The 17021-nt window shown below is 49.5% G+C and overlaps 1 protein-coding gene across 1 annotated transcript in view; it reads left to right on the top strand.

Moving 5' to 3' along the window:
- The first annotated feature begins 14983 nt into the window (after window positions 1–14983).
- Window positions 14984–17021, top strand: part of LOC125047734 — a 2959-nt gene continuing 921 nt past the window's right edge. The window contains exons 1-2 of the mRNA XM_047646141.1: window positions 14984–15172; window positions 16772–17021. The exon at window positions 16772–17021 is cut by the window's right edge and continues 478 nt beyond it. Coding sequence (XP_047502097.1) covers window positions 16783–17021 — 239 coding nt within the window. The 5' untranslated portion in view covers window positions 14984–15172; window positions 16772–16782. The remainder of the gene's footprint in view (window positions 15173–16771) is intronic.

Here is a 17021-nt window from a genome sequence, read left to right as displayed (position 1 = left end):
ATATATGTGTGTGCGTGTGTGTGTGTGTGTGTGTGTGTGTGTGTGTGTGTGTGTGTGTGTGTGTGTGTGTGAGAGTGTATGTTTTTGTGCGTAGGAACCTTGCTGAGGAGATTGAATGCCATTTCTTGGTAAATGACTTTCGCCCTGCCTACCAAGCCCTGAGAAAACTAAGCTCTAAGCCCTCCTCGCAGATGACTGCAGTACGCTCAGTGGATGGCCAGATCTTCTCAGATCATGTTGGGATTTTGAGTATTTTGAGCAGCTGTACCAGATAGACTGTAGCAACTAACGTGGCTTCACACTACTCAGTATACCAGGCAAGGTTTTCACCCACATTCTGAAACGGATCCGGGACCACCAACTAAGGCACCAGAGACTGGAGCAGCCTGGAGTCACTCCTGGCAAGTCCACAATAGACCGTATCCTAGCGCTTCGAGTAATTGTGGAACCCTGAGTTCGGTCGTGGGTTGCTTACAGCCTACATCGACCTCAAGAAGGCGTTTGACTCGGTGCATCGAGAATCGCTATGGGAGATTCTGAGACTTAGGGGAATTCCGACACGGATTATTGGTCCAATAGCAAGCCTATATACCGGTTCTGAAAGTGCTGTAAAGTGTAGTGGGGGCCTGTCGAAGTTTTCAACACCTGCATGGACTGGATAATGGGCAGAGCTACTACCCAAAATCAGAGTGAAGTAACACTGGGCAATATCAAGGTCTCAGACCTTGACTTTGCCGATGATGTTGCTATCCTATATGAGTCCCTGGAATCACTGGTGGCGGTTCTTGATGCATTTAGCAATGAGGCGAAGCCCTTGGGCTTAGAGGTCTCCTGGACCAAGACCAAGATTCAGGACTTTGGGGGTCTGTTAGGGGAACCTGTTTAATCGATCCATGTTTGGCGAGGACACTGAAGTCACAGAGAGCTTTGCCTACCTTGGTAGTGTAGTCCATATCTCTGGGCTGTCAGACCAAGAAGTCAGTAGACGGATTGGTCTAGAAGCAGGAGCCATGAACTCTATCAATTTGAAGATGTCAGTACCAATGCAGAAGGACCAAGCTACGTGTCTTCAAAGCCTTGATAATGCCAGTTTTGCTCAATAGAAGCGAAACCTATACGCTATCTAGTGCCTTGGAGTCTTGTCTTGAAGCCTTTTGTAACATGTCTCTTCGCCGGAACATGGGGTACAGTTGGCAGGACTATGTGTCCAGCCGAGTGTCAGACAACTCAATGAGACAGCCGTAAAAAGCTGACACAGGCCGGGACATATCTAGAAGGCCCGGGCGAAGCTAGAACTTCGCAAACCAAACCACCAGCACCGACGGCTACACAGTGAGACTGGCATGGAACCTGTTGCTTGCATAATCCGGGATCGCCAACTCAGGCTATAGGGGCACCTTGTTCATTTCCCTGTGGATGACCCCGCCCATCAGGCTGTCTCTCTGCGAGACAATCCTGATATATATATATATATATATATATATATATATATATATATATATATATATGTATATATATATGTGTGTGTGTGTTTGTGTGTGTGTGTGTGTGTGTGTGTGTGTGTGTGTGTGTGTGTGTGTGTGTGTGTGTGTGTGTGTGTGTGTGTGTGTGTGTGTGTGTGTGTGTGTGAGTGTGTGCGTGCGTACGTGCGTGCGAGCGTGCGTGTGTGTGTGTGTGTGTGTGTGTGTGTGTGTGTGTGTGTGTGTGTGTGTGTGTGTGTGTGTGTGTGTGTGTGTCTGTGTGTGTGTCTTTTTTCTCTCCATATATCTATCTATCTATCTATATATAAATATATATATACATATATATATATATATATATATATATATATATATATATATATATATATATATATATATGCATGTATATGTACATCTTCACAATATGTGTATTTTTCTACATGGGAAAATCATTGATTGAGATCATGCTAGTTACGAAAGATTTTTTTTTTCTAATTCTTAATCAAAAATGTAATTTTCGCTGCGCGTGTGATGAAGCAAGAAACAAGGTCTATTCAATTATACTTGTAACAAGCCTTATATATACATATACTTTCTTTTATATATACCTATACTTACGCAACACCATATAACCAGAAGAACTTTCCGTAAGACATAGACTATACCAAAGCCAAGGTCTCTATACCAAACTGTCACCGCTCTTGATCGATTCATTTCATCAGTCAGGGATTCAGCCTTTCCTCCTCCTATTCCTGCCATTCCTCCTATCACCGTCAATCCGCTCCGCCACAAACAACGCAGCGGAACTTGGCGGGTCCAAACAAAAATCACGAAAGCTGTCTGCAAGCCCTATAACTGAAGAACAAAAATTCGAAATTCCAACGCTAGACATTCGGAGCGTCGTTGTAATTTCTGCTAACTGCGGCCTGCTAATTAGCAATGCTGTGTTGAGTTATGATCCATGCAGCACTTTACTAGGCCGGTGAGGGGTGGAGATATGCCATTACCTCAATAACCTACCCCACCCCCCCCTCCGCCAGGCCAGAACTTAATTGCCGAGAGTGCCCCGTGCCGTTCTTGTATCGCTCGACTGCTTGACTAAAATGCCCCTTAACGGCCGGATACAGTCACTAATGCACTTTCCCAATTATTTCATTTCCCCTATGCTTTCCCCCCTCCCGTATCCTTTTCTTTCTTCCTTTCTACCATTTCCTTTCTATTCTCTTCTTATCCTCAACCGATACCATATTCGTGGATTCGTTTTCGTTTTTTCCCCATGAGACGTGGGTAAACGGGGGTCCGCAGTGCGGTGGAGTTTTGCGAAGACGGTCCTCTCTTCTGCTGCTCTAGTCTATCCTCCCTCGTCGGTCCTTAGGCCTTTATACGAGTAGCTGGTTGATCTTCCGTTGTCATCGCGTCTCGCGTCCCACCAGGATATTACTACGGGTTGTGTATTTGCTAAGAAACCTTATTACGGAATAAATAAGGTCCTAAAGCTTACAAAGCGCTTTTAATACAGCACACACACAACACAAAACAAACATAATACACAAACACACACACCACAGTAATACACACACACACAATATATAATAATATGAAATATATATATATATAATACTATAAGTATGTATATATGTATATATATCACTGTATGTGAAATAACATATATATACATAATATATTATATATATATATATATAGATATATATAATAAATATAAATATGTGTGTGTGTTGTGTGCTCTACTAATCTCACTCCTCGTGATTCTCCAGATCCTCTCATCTCCTCTTCACCCAATCTCTCTCCACACAATCTCCTTCTCTCCTCTCTACTCTCCGCCTTTCTCTCTCCCATTCCATTCATCTCCTCACTCCTCATTACCTCTCTCCTCTCCTCTCTCTCTCTCTCTCTCTCTCCTCTCTCTCTCTCCTCATCCTCTCTCACTCTCTCTTGCTCTCTTCATCTCTCTCTCTCTCCTATCTCACTCTCTCTCTCTCTCTCTCCTCTCCATCTCTCTCTCTCTCTCTCTCTCTCCTCTTGCTCTCTTCATCTCATCTCTCTCTCTCTCTCCTCTCTCTCTGCGAGCTCTCTAACTCTCTCCTCTCTCTCCCTCTCTCTCCTCACCTCTCTCTCTCTCGCTCACATCTCTCTCTCTCTCTCCTCTCTCTCATCTCGCTCTCTCTCTATCCTCTCATCTCCTCTCTCTCTCCTCTCTCTCTCCTCTCCCTCAATCTCATTCTCATCTCTCTCTCTCTCTCTCTCCTCCTCGTTCCCTCCCTCTCTCATCATCTCTTTTTCTCTATCGTCTCTCATCCTCACCTCTTCTTCTCTCTCCTCTCTCTCTCCTCTTCTCTCTCTCTCCCACATCGTCCCTCGTCTCTCTCGCATTCTCTCACTCATCGTCCTGTCCTCGTCTCTCTCTCTCTCTCCCCCATCTCCTCTCTCTCTCTCCTCTCTCTCCTCTCTCCCTCAGCTCTCTCTCTCTCTCTTCTCTCCTCCTCCTCCTCTCAACTCTCTCGTCATCATCTCTTCAAAACCCTCAGAATCCATTTCAATCTCTCTCTCTCTCTCTCTCTCTCCTCTCTCTTTTTGGCTCTCTCTCTCTCCCTCTCTCTCTCTCTCCATCTCTCACTCACCTCTCTGTCTCTCACTCTCTCACTCTCTACCTCTCTCTCTCTCTCTCACTCTCTCTCTCACTCCCTCTTCCTCTCTCTCTCTCTCGACTCTCGCCTCATCTACCTCAATTCTCTCATCCTCTCATCTCTTTGCTCTCTCTCAACTCTCTTCTCTTCATCTGGTCCACTCTCTCACGCCTCACTCTCTCTCTCTCATCCTCATCTTCTTTTCCTCTTGCTCTCTCACTCTCTCGTCTTTCTTTCTCCCTCACTCCTCTCTTCCCTTCCTCCATCGTAATCCTCTCTATCTCTTCTCTCCTTCTTGCTCTCATCTTCTCTCTCTTCTCCTCTCTCTCTCTCTCTTCTCGATCTCTCATCTCTCTTCTCTCCTCACCTCTCTCTCTCCCTCTCTCTCTCTCTCCTCTCTCTCTCTCACTCTTCCTCCTCTTCTCCCTCCTCTCTCTCTCCTCTCTCCTCTTCCCCTCTCCATCTCCCTCTCTCTCTCTAGCCTCTCCTCTCTCTCCTCATTTTCTCTCTCTCCTCTCTCTCTCCTTCTCGTCTCCTCTCACTCTCTCTCTTCTCTCTCTCTCTCTCACTCTCTCTCCCTCACTCATCTCTCATCTCCTCTCTCCTCTCTCTCCTCATCCCTCTTCTCTCTCTCTCTCCTCCTCTCCTCTCAACTCTTCACACCTCTCTCTCTCCCTCTCTCTTCTCCTCTCTCACTCATCTCTCACTACTCCCCTCCTCTCTCTCTCTCTCCACTCCTCTCTCTCTCCTCCTCTTACCTCTCAAACTCTCCATCTCCTCTCTCTCTCCTCTCTCTCCCTATCTCTCTCGCTCTGCTACTCCCTTCTCTCTCATCTCTCTCTCACTCTCACGTCTCTCTCTCTCTCTCTCTCTCCTCTCTCTCTCTCTCTCCTCTCTCGCTCCTCTTCTCATCTCTCCTCTCATTCTCCTCCTCCCACGCTCTCTCTCTCTCCTCACTCTCTCCACTCTCTGTCTCTCTCATCTCTCCTCTTCTCTCTTCTCTCCTCTCTTCTCCTCTCTTTCTCCCTCTCCTCTCCTCTCCATCTCTTCCTCTCTCCTCCTCCTCTCTCTCATTCTCTCTCCCCTCATTTCTCCTCCCCTCTCACTCTCCTCTCTCGCTCTCTCGCACTCTCTCTCTCTCTCCTCCTCCTCTCCATCTCTCCTCTCTCTCATCTCTCTCATCCTCTCTCTCTCACTCTCTTCTCTCTTCCATCTCTCCTCTCCTCTCTTCCTCTCTCTCTCCCTCTCTTCTCTCCCCCTCTCTCTCTCTCTCTTCTCTCTCTCTCTCTCCTTCTCTCTCTCTCTCTCCTCTCTCCTTCTCATCTCCCTCCTCATCCTCTTCTTCCTCCTCTCCCTCCTCTCATCTCTCTCCCTCTCTCTCTCTCTCTCCTCTCCTCTCTCTCTCTCCATCTCTCTCTCTCTTCTCTCTTCCTTCTCCATCTCTCTCTCCCTCCTCTCTCACACACACACCTCACACACACTTCCTCTCTCTCTAGACACCTCCCCCTCTCATCCCCTCCCTCTCCTCTCTCTCTCTCTCTCTCTCTCCTCCCTGTCCTCTCTCTTCTCCTCTTCTCACTCTCTCTCTTCCACTCTCACCTCTCTTCTCTCTCCCACTCTCCTCCCTCTCATACTCACTCCCCTCTCCCCTCCCCCTCCTTCTCTCTCTCTCTCTCTCGTCCTCACCCTCCACACTCTCTCTCTCTCTCTCCCCTCTCTCTCTTCACCCACCTCTCTCACCTCTCCTCTCTCTTTCCTCTCCCTCTCTCCTCTCTCTCACTCATCTCTCCTCTCTCTCTCACACCTCTTCTTTCTCCCTCCACTCTCTCTCTCCTCTCTCTTTCTTTTCTCCTCCCACTCCTCTCTCAATCTTCCCCCCTCTTTTCTTCACTCTCCTCTCATCCCCTTCTTCTATCTATCTATCTTCTCTTCTCTCTCACTCCTCTCTCTCTCATCTTTCTTACTTTTACTCTTACTCTTACTCTTACCTCTCTCGCTCTCTCTCTCTCTCCTCCTTTCTCTCCGCTCCACACACAAAAACTACGCACCAACCTCTCTCTCACTCTCTCTCCTCCCCACACCACTCTCTCTCTTTCCCACACTCCTCAACTTTCTCCTCATCACTCAACTTCTCTCCGCTCTCCTCTCTCTCTCTCTATCTCTCCTCTCATCTCTCCTTCTCTCTCCTCACTCTCTACTCCCTCTCCTCTCTCCTAATCTCCCTCTCTCTCACTCTCCTCTCTCTCACTCTCTTCTCTCAACTCTCTCTCCTCATCACACTCACACACACACAAACATACACACTCTCTCTCTCTCGCCTCTATCTCACCTCTCTCATCACTTCGCTCTTCCACTCTCTCTCTCCTCTCATCTTCACCTCTCTCTTCTCTCTCTCTCTCACATCTCCTCCTCTCATCTTCTCTCTCACTCACTCTCTCTCCCTCTCTCCTACTCACGCTCACATCACTCATCTCACTCTCTCTCTCTCTCATCACTCCTCACATCTCCACCACCCTCACTACACACTCGCATCTCGTCTCTCACTCTCTCTCATTCATCTCTACTCTCTTCAATCACTCTACACTCGTCTCTCTCTCTCCCCTCATCGTCTCTCTCTCACATATCTTACTCATCTCTCTCTCCTCTCCTCTCTCTCTCTCTCTCTCACCTCTCAATCCTCCATCTCCCCCTCCAAACTCTCTCTCTCCCCCCCTCCCCTTCTCTCTCTCTCCTTTATCTCTCTCCTCTCCCCTCACTCTCACTTCTCTCCCTCTCTCCTCTCCCTATCTCCTCTCACCTCTCTCTCACTCTCTCTACACTCTCTCCCCATCTCTCTCTCTCTCTCGTCCACTCGTCTCTCTCACCACCACACCCACTCACACCCCTCCTCAATCTCCCCTCTCTCCCACCTCTCTCTCTCACACTCTCCTTCTCTCTCTCACCTCCTCGCTCTCTCCTCTCTCTCTCTCTCTCTCCTCACCTCTCATCTGTCTCTCTCTCCCTCTCTCCCTATCATCTCTCCCTCTCTCTCCTCTTCTCTCTAATCTCTCTCTCTTCTCTCTCTCTCTCTCTCTCTCTCATCTCTCTACTCTCAACCACACACTCTCTCATCCCTCTGCTCTCCTCACACCCTCTCTCTCTCTCCCTCACTCATCAACACACTCACACTCCATCCACACTCGATCACTCACCCACTCTCTCCTCTCTCTCACCAAATCTCTCTCACACTCTCTCTCTCACTCTCTCTCTTCTCTCTACCATCACTCTCTCTCACATATCTTCTCTCACTCGCTCACTCCTCTGTCCACTCCTCACTCTCTCTCTCTCACTCTCTCACTCTCACACTCTCCACTTCCTCTCTCTTCTCTCTCTCTTCTCTCCATCTTCTCTCACACTCACACACTCTCTCCCCCTCACTTGAATAAACACACCACCACACACACCACCCTCTCCTCTCTCTCCTCTCTCTACACTCCTTCCTCCTCTCACACTCTCTCCTCTCTCATCTCTCTCTCTCTCTGTCTCCATCAATCTCTCTCTCTCTCTCTCCTATCTCTCTCTTATCTCTCACTCATCCACACTCTCTCTCTCTCTCTCTCTCACTCTCACTTCTCTCTCTCTCTCTCTACTCTCCCCACTCTCACCTCTCTTCTCATCTCTCTCTTCTCTCCTCTCTCACTCCCTCACCCTCTCCCTCTTCCCTCTCTTCTTCACTCTCACTCTCTCTCTCTCTCTCCTCTCTCCTCCACTCTCTCTCTCTCTTCTCTCCTCTCCTCATCCCATCTCCTCTCTCTCTCTCTCTCTCTCTCCCTCTCTCCCTCTCCTCTCTCTCATCTCTCCTCTCTCTCATCTCTCATCTCTCTCTCTCCTCATCTCGTCTCTCATCTCTCCTCTCTCATCTCTCACTCTCTCCCCTCCTCTCTCTCTCTCTCTCTTCTCTCTCTCTCTCTCACTCATCTCTCCCTCCTCTCTCTCCCTCACTCTCCCACTCTCTCCTCTCCTCTCCTCTCCATCCTCCCCCTCCCCCTCGATCCATCTCTCCTCTCTCCTCTCCTCCTCCTCACTCTCCTCCGTCTCTCCCTCCCTCCTCTCTCTCTCTCCTCTCCACTCTCTCTCTTCCTCCTCCTCTCTCTCCATCACTCTCTCCCCTCTCCTCTCTCCTCTCTTCTCTCCTCTCTCCTCTACTCCTCTCTCTCTCTCCTCTCTCCCTCTCTCTCCTCTCTCTCTCATCTCTCCCTTCTCTCTCTCTCTCTCACTCTCTTCTCTCTCCTCCTCTCTCCTCCTCTCTCCATCTCCTCTCTCTCTCCTCTCTCTACCTACTCTCCTCTCTCTCTCTCCTCCCTCTCCTCCTCTCTCTCACTCTCACTCCATCTCTCATCTCCTCTCTCTCCTCTCTCCTCTCTCTCTCTCATCCTCTCACTCCCTCTCTCACTCCCTCTCTCATCCTTCTCCTCTCATCCTCTCCCTCCTCTCTCTTCCTCACATCTCTCTCTCACTCTCCTCCTCCATCCTCTCTCTCATCTCTCTCCTCTCCCCCTCTCTCTCTCTCTCCCTCTCCTCCTCTCTCTCCCTCACTCCTCCTCTCCCCTCTCTCCTCTTCTACTCTCCTCCCCCTCTCTCTCACTCCTCCCTCTACCTCTCCTCCTCTCCTCTCTCTCTCTCCTCTCCTCTCCTCTCATCTCCCTCTCTCTCTCTCTCTCCTCTCTCCTCTCTCTCTCTTCATCCTCCTCATCTCACTCCTCCTCTCTCCCTCTCCATCTCTCTCTCTCCTCTCTCTCTCTCTCTCTCACTCTCTCTCCTCATCCTCTCCTCCTCTCTCTCTCTCCTCTCTCTCTCCTCACCTCTCTCCTCCTCTCCTCTCCTCTCCTCCATTTCCCTTCTCCCTCTCCTCTCCCTCTCTCTCCTCTCTCCTCCTTCCTCTCTCTTCCTCTCTCTCTCTCTCTCTCCTCCTCCTCATCTCCCTCCTCCCTCTCTCTCTCCTCTCTCTCCTCTCTCCCTCTCTCCTCCCTCCTCTCCCTCTTCTCCTCTCTCCTCTCATCATCTCTCTCTCTCCTCTCCTCTCTCACTCCTCTCTCTCTCTCTCTCTCCTCTCCTCTCTCCTCTCTCCTCTCTCCTTCCCTCTCTCTTCTCTCTCTCCCCTCCTCTCTCCTCCCTCTCGTCCTCTCTCCTCTCACTCCCTCTCCTCCTCCTCTCCTCTCCTCACCTCTCTCTCTCACTCTCCCCTCCTCCTCCTCTCTCTCCTCCTCCTCTCTTCTCACTCTCTCCTCTCTCTCTCTCTCTCTCTCTCCTCTCCCCCTCTCTCTCACTCTCTCTCTTCTCCTCACCTCCTCACTCTCCTCCTCCACTCCACACCTCCTCGTCCTCCTCTCCCCCTCCTCTCCACTCTCCCCCTCTCACTCTCTCTCTCACCCTCTCTTCTCTCCTCTCCTCACCTCTCTCTCCTCTCCCCTCCTCTCTCTCTCTCTCCCATCTCCTCCTCTCTCCCTCTCTCTCCTCTCTCACCTCCTCTCTCTCTCCTCTCTCTCTCCCTCTCCCCTCTCCTCTCCTCATCCTCTCCTCTCCTCCTCTCTCACTCTCATCTCTCTCTCCTCTCACTCTCCCTCTCTCTCCTCTCCATCTCTTCCACTCTCTCTCTCTCTCCTCTACTCTCCTCTCTCTCTCCTCCTCTCTCCCTCTCTCTCTCCTCTCTCCTCTCCTCTTCTCCTCTCTCCTCTCATCTCTCACTCTCCACTCCTCATCTCTCTCCTCCCTCTCCCTCTCTCCTCTCTCTCCCTCCCTCTCCTCTCTCTCTCTCCTCTCTCCTCTCTTCCTCTCCTCTCTCCTCTCTCTCTCCTCTCCTCACTCCACTCTCCTCTCCTCTCTCTCTCACTCTCCTCCTCTCGTCTCCCTCTTCTACTCCTTCTCTCTCTCTCCCTCACCTCCTTCCACCTCTCCCTCTTCCTCTCTCCCCTCTCCTCTCTCCTCAATCTCCCTCCTCTCTCCTCTCATCTCTCCTCCTCCTCTTCCTCACCTCTCACTCTCTCCCCTCTTCTCCTCTCCTCCTCCTCTCCCTTCTCTCATCTTTCCCCCTCTCTCTGCTCTCTCCCTCCTCTCTCTCTCTCTCTCTCACTCCCTCTCTCTCTCCTCTCCCTCTCCTCTCTCCGCTCTCTCTCGTCTCCTCTCTCCATCTCCTCCTCTCCCCTCTCTCTCTCTCCTCTCCTCCTCCTCCTCTCTCCCTCACCTCTCTCTCCTCTCTCTCCTCCTCTCCTCCCCTCTCTCTCCTCTCTCTCCTCACATCTCTCCCTCTCTCTCTCCTCTCTCCCTCTCTCCCTCTACCTCTCTCTCTCACTCTCCTCTCCCCTCTCTCCTCTCCTCTCTCTCTCTCCCTCTCTCACTCTCCCCCCCCTCTCTCTCTCCCCTCTCTCTCACTCTCCTCCTCTCCTTCTCTCATCTCTCTCTCTCCTCTCCTCCTCTCCATCTCTCCTCCTCCCTCTCTCCCTCTTCTCCTCTATCCCCTCTCTCTCCCGTCTCCTCTTCTCCTCTCCTCTCTCTCTCTCTCCTCCTCTCTACTTACTCTCTCACATCTCTCTCATCTCCATCTCTCCTCTCACTCCTTCTCACCCATCTCTCCTCTCTCTCTCACTCCTCTTCTCTCTCTCCTCTCCTCCTCTCTCTCTCTCTCCCTCTCTCCTCATCTCTCTCCTCATCTCTCTCCTCTCTCTCACCTCCTCATCTCCTCCTCTCTCCTCTCTCTCTCTCTCCATCTCTCATCTCTCCTCCCTCTCCTCCTCTCTCCTCTCTCTCACTCTCATCTCCCTCTCTCTCTCTCTCCCTCCTCTCTCTCCATCCTCTCTCTCCTCTCTCTCCTCCTCTCTCTCCTCCTCTCTCTCCTCTCTCTCTCTCCTCCTCTCCCTCTCTCTCCTCTCCTCCTCCTCCTCTCCTCTCCTCTCTCTCTCTCTCTCTCTCCCTCTCTCCTCTCACCTCTCTCCTCTCTCTCTCTCTCTCTCCTCTCTCTCTCTCTCTCTCTCTCTCTCCTCCTCCCCTCTCTCTCCTCTCTCCTCTCTCTCTCTCTTCTCTTCTCTCCTCTCTCTCTCGTCATCTCCCTCTCTCTCCTCTCTCCTCTCCTCCTCTCCTCCTCTCTCCTCTCGCTCTCTCTCTCCATCCTCTCTCTCCTCTCCTCCTCTCATCCTCTCTCCCTCACTCTCATCCTCTCTCTCCTCCTCCATCTCACTCTCTCCTCTCTCCTCTCCTCCTCTCTCTCTCTCCTCTCCTCTCACCGCTCTCTCTCCTCATCTCTCTCTCTCTCCTCCTCTCTCTCTCACCTCTCTCTCTCTCTCCCTCTCACTCCTCTCTCTCTCCTCTCTCCTCTCTCCTCCTCCTTCTCTCCTCTCCTCCTCTCTCTTCTCTCCTCCCTACCTCCTCTCTCTCCTCCTCTCTCTCTCTCTCCTCCTCTCTCTCCCATCTCTCCTCTCTCTCACTCTCTCCTCTCTCTCTCTCTCTCTCACCTCTCTCTCTCTCTCTCTATCTCTCTCCCTCTCTCTTCTCTTCCTCCTCTCTCTCCTCTCTCCTCCTCTCCTCATCTCTCTCTCTCTCTCTCATCCTCTCCTCTCTCTCCTCTCCCCTCATCTCTCTCTCTCTCTCTCCTCTCCTTCCTCCTCTCACTCCACTCCTCCTCTCCTCTCTCTCTCCCCCTCTTCCCCTCCTCTCCTCTCTCTCTCCCTCTCTCCTCCTTCCTCTTCCTCTCCCCCCCTCCTCTCTCTCTCTCCTCTCCTCTCCCTCTCCCTCCCTCTCCTCATCCCTCCTCTCCTCTCTCTCTCCTCTTCTCACTCTCTCCTCTCTCTCACCTCTCCTCTCTCCTCTCCTCCTCCCCTCTCTTCCTCTCTCCTCTCTCTCTCCTCCTCTCCTCCTCTCTCCCTCCTCTCCTCTCCTCTCTCCTCTCTCTCTCTCTCTCTCTTCCCTCATCCCTCCTCTCCTCTCCTACTCTCTCCTCCTCTCTCCCCTCTCCCTCTCTCATCTCCTCCCTCCTCTCTTCTCCTCTCTCTCTCTCTCCTCTCCTCTCCTCTCTCCTCTCTCTCCCTCTCTCTCCCCTCCTCTCTTCCTCCTCTCCTCTCTCCTTCCTCCCCTCCTCTCTCTCTCTCTCCTCTCTCTCTCCTCTCTCCTCTCTCTCCTCTCCTCCTCCCTCCATCCTCCTCACCTCTCTCTCTCTCCTTCCCTCTCCCCCTCCCTCCTCCTCCCCTCTCACTCTCTCTCTCTCTCTCCCCTTCACTCTCCTCTCTCTCCCTCACTCTCTCTCCCTCCTCCTCCTCTCATCCCCTCCTCTCTCTCTCTCTCTCTCTCTTCCCCTCTCTCTCCTCTCCTCTCTCTCCTCTCCTCTCTCATCTCCTCTCCACTCCTCTCTCTCTCATCTCCTCTCCCTCCCCCTCTCTCTCCCTCCACTCTCTCTCTCTCTCCTCTCCTCTCTCTCCTCTCTCTCCTCTCTCTCTCTCTCTCTCCTCTCTCTCTCTCTCCCACTCTCCTCTCTCTCTCTCTCTCTTCTCTCCTCTCTTCTCCTCTCTCTCTCTTCCTCTCTCTCCTCTCCTCCCTCACTCTCTCTCCTCCCTCTCTCCTCCTCCTCTCTCTCCCTCTCTCTCTCTCTCTCTATCTCCTCTCTCTCTCTCTCCTCATCTCTCTCTCTCCCTCTCTCCTCTCTCTCTCTCTCACTCTCTCTCCCTCCCTCTTCCCTCTCTCTCTCTCTCTCTCCCCTTCTCTCTCTCCTCTCCTCTCTTCTACTCTCCTTCACTCTCCTCTCCTCTCTCTCTCTCTCTCTCTCTCTCTCCTCCCTCTCTCTCTCTCCCCTCCTCTCCCTCCCCCTCTCCTCTCTCTCCTCTCTCTCCTCTCCTCACTCCTCTCTCTCCTCCTCTCCTCCCCACTCTCTTCTCTCCCTCTCCCTCTCTCTCTCCCTCCACTTCCTCTCTCACCCTCTCCTCCCTCTCTCTCCTCACCCTCCTCTCTCTCTCTCTCTTCTCTCTCTCTCTCCTCTCTCTCTCCTCTCATCTCCTCTCCTCTCCTCTCTCTCTCTCTCTCTCACTCTCTCTCTCTCTCCTCTCTCTCTCTCTCTCTATCTCTCTCTCTCGCTCTCGCTCTCTCTCTCACTCTCTCTCTCTCTCTCTCTTTCTTTCTCTCCCACTCTCTCACTCTATCTCTCTCTCTCTCTCACTCTCTCTCTCTCTCTCTATCTATCTATCTATCTATCTATCTATCTATCTATCTCTCTCTTTCTCTCTCTCTCTCACTCTTACTCTTACTCTTACTCTTACTCTTACTCTTACTCTTACTCTCACTCTCACTCTCACTCTCACTCTCTTTCTCACTCTCACTCTCATTCTCACTCTCACTCTCTCTCTCTCTCTCTCTCTCACTCACTTATTTACTCACTCGCTCACTCTATACTGCGTACATAAGAAAGTATACGCTCTGGCTCCCACGTGGCTGGCTGCCACGTGGTGTGCCCGCGCTAAGCCAAGTCAACCGGCGGTCGTGGCGTGCCCACGTCACCCACCAGTATAAAAGGCCAAGGATGACCCAGGTCAGAGAAAGTCCCTGCCCCGCGTTGGTCCGGTCAAGGCCGGCCGCCTAGCCAGCCGTCTGCCCCCCCTGGGCTGACCGCGCGCCAAGCACTACCTGCGACCCAGCCTTACCAAGACTTGTATCGTGTGATCTATATCTGTGTTGCTTACTCTTCTTAATAAAAGAGGCTAAGCCAACCGTCCCCTTTTACTACTCCTGCTAAACCACATGTTTAAGGCGTCTTTATAGCCTTTACGCACTCACTCTTGCTCTAACTCTCTCTCTATATATATGTGTGTGTGTGTGTGTGTGTGTGTGTGCATATATATATATATATATATATATATATATATATATATATATATATATATATATATATAACAATCCTCCCTGACCTGGCCTCGAACCTAGGTCACTCCGGGTATGAGACCGGAGGGCCAGTACTAAATCAACCATACCACACGACCCACTAAAAGGTGTGTGCAACTAGGACCTAACTAGCTCCATAGACATTACCTATCTACTCATACATGAGTAATGATAGCGAGGTTTTACACACACTCCCCGTGGGCACTCGTTGGAAATAGATTTAGAAATTCAAAACCAAAGTCAGATATACTGAGGTGTATATATGAAAGTTGGAATAATGCAATACCACATTGATATAGATATATAACAATCCTCCCTGACCTGGCCTCGAACCTAGGTCACTCGGGTATGAGACCGGAGGGCCAGTACTAAAGCAACCATGCCACGCGACCCACTAAAAGGACCGTGCAACTAGGATCTAACTAGCTCCATAAACATTACCTATCTACTCATACATGAGTAATGATAGCGAGGTTTTACACACACTCCCCGTGGGCACTCAGTGAAAACTGAGAGTAGTTTAGGAAATAAGACTTTCTAGATCAATAAAGAGCTTCACAATGCTGATAGCAATTGGTTTGTATTATCAATATCAAGATACTTGTATAGTATCTATAATGTATTTTATCTTTCGACCTGAATGTGTCTCAGATGTAAACTGACGTTTTAGATGCATTGTTTTTTTTTTTGTTTGTTTGTTTGTTTTAGACGTATTCTGTCGTAAAGTTAATAGGTTTTGTATCATTAATAATTGCAGGTCGAGTGGACCAGGGAGTGAATCACCCTGATGTTTTTTTGTTTTGTTTTAGCTATGATGGCGTCCCTTCGTGGTCTTCTGGTATATTTGTCATGCGGTATGAGCATAGCTCGTTGTGGCTCTGAATTGCCACAATCAAACCGTCGATGATGACGTACACAACAACTAGTCTAAGTCTCTTGTTGAAGTCCCAGTGACAAGGCAAAAGTCCTGCCAAGCCGTTGACATTTCGTTAGGTGACAATCAGACACACAGACAGACGCTGAATCTGCGTTCCCGATCCTCTCTCCCTCAGGGCCCGCAGGCGCAGCCCGGGCATCGGCGCCGCCTCCTCGCGCGTCATTCCGAGCGTGTCTCCCGCACAGCCTGGCTGCCTTGACGCTCCGCACAAACATCGCTGAGTTCTCGCTGTTAGTGTAAGGTATTTCCTCCAAACACATTACTGATGAATTATTGTTATCAAAGGAAGTTAATTATCTCCAATCACTGCTGATAAGTTATCGTTATCAGTGAAAATTAAGTTATCGTCTTCAAGTTTCGTAAATAAAGTTAGACTCTTTTGTCATTAAGTAATTTCGAGTTTCATAGTCAGATCAGTATTGCATTTATTTTACAAATTGTGTTTTCTGAATCTGTGCAGGTGTGCATATATATTAAAAAATAAATCAAAACGAAACATGGAAACTTCGCCTGCTACCAACTTAATTTCCAAGCCCGAAGGAAACTTTGCAAAGAAAAGCAAATTTCTTTCATGACAATCTTAATCAAGCGCTTTCACCGCAACGCCCGATGTCGTTCGCATTCTCCTTGTGGTATACTTTAGAAGTGGCAAGCGCTCTTTGAAGCCTAAGGAAATGATGATGATACTAATGATAGCAATGATGCTAATAATAGTAGTTATAACGATAATGATAATGATAGTAGTAGTTGTAATAACAACATTAATAATGATGATAGTAATAATAACAATAGTAGTGATAATAATGATAATGATGATAATGGTAATGATGATGATAACGATGGTAATAATGTTGATAGTAATGATAATGATAATAATTATAATAATGGTAATGATATTGTTGGTGATGAGAATAATGATGATAATAATAATGATAATGATAATAATTATGATAATAATAACAATGATAATGATAACGATGCTAATATCAATGATAATTTATTGTTAATAATAATGTGAATAATGAAATCTGCTCACTTCAACCAAAAGACTTTCATTTCAGTACTGCACCTCAAGCGCCCCATCCTTCCCTCACTGCCGTCCGTCATCACAATCAGTCATCGTCACTGCTTTTACTTGTAGCTCGTGTAGAGCTGCAAGTAATGAGCAGTAATTCGCCTTCATGCTTGACGGAAAGCAAGACGCCTCGAAACTCTGCCTGACGCTGTGTGAAGCTTCCCTGCTCATGAGAACACAATCAGCTGGTGTCTCTTACACCAACTTGCGTACAAGAACTAACATGTGTAATGGCTAAATCATACTCCACTTGTACAGGATCTTGGTTTGCCTTCTACGACGCTCCTAAATAATGCTCTTACCAAGCTTTTTTCTCGTCTTGCACTGCACTGAGCTAAACCTTTATTGTCGTCAAGTTCATTTGCTAATAAGCAGAGACGGCGTATCCTTAACTTTCTGGATGACAACAATGTTCATGGGATGGAAGAGGAAAATGTTTCATGATTCCTTTGCGTAGGGTTTCACGAGCAGCCAACCAGCCCGGGAACGCGGACTCTCGGCTTGGGAATTGCATGTATATGTGTGTGTTTATATATATGTATATATATATATATATATATATATATATATATATATATATATATATACATATATATGTGTGTGTGTGTCTGTGTGTGTGTGTGTGTGTGTGTGTGTGTGTGTGTGTGTGTGTGTGTGTGTGTGTGTGTGTGTGTGTGTCTGTGTGTGTGTGTGTGTGTGTGTGTGTGTGTGTGTGTGTGTGTGCATATATGTTAAGGGTGTGCCTCTCCTGCCCTTGCAGCGCCCAGCCAGATGGCCGAGCAGCGCGGCGTCAACGCGAGCAGTCCGTGGACGGAGGTGGACACCTTCATGAACTTCCTCATCGACATGGACATCGCGATCGTGAAGGAGGAACGCGCGCCGGGCGAGGACCCGCGGCAGGCCCTGTGGGTGGTCTCCTCCATCTCCTTCGTCGGGCTGATCCTCTACTTCCTGTTCCTGAAGACGGTCAGCAACTCCGACATGGACAGCGTGTTCACCAACCTGTACCG

This window comes from Penaeus chinensis, chromosome 41, assembly GCF_019202785.1.
Source record: "Penaeus chinensis breed Huanghai No. 1 chromosome 41, ASM1920278v2, whole genome shotgun sequence".
In the NCBI taxonomy this organism is placed as follows: domain Eukaryota; kingdom Metazoa; phylum Arthropoda; class Malacostraca; order Decapoda; family Penaeidae; genus Penaeus; species Penaeus chinensis.
This window is presented reverse-complemented; position numbering and strand designations above follow the sequence as displayed.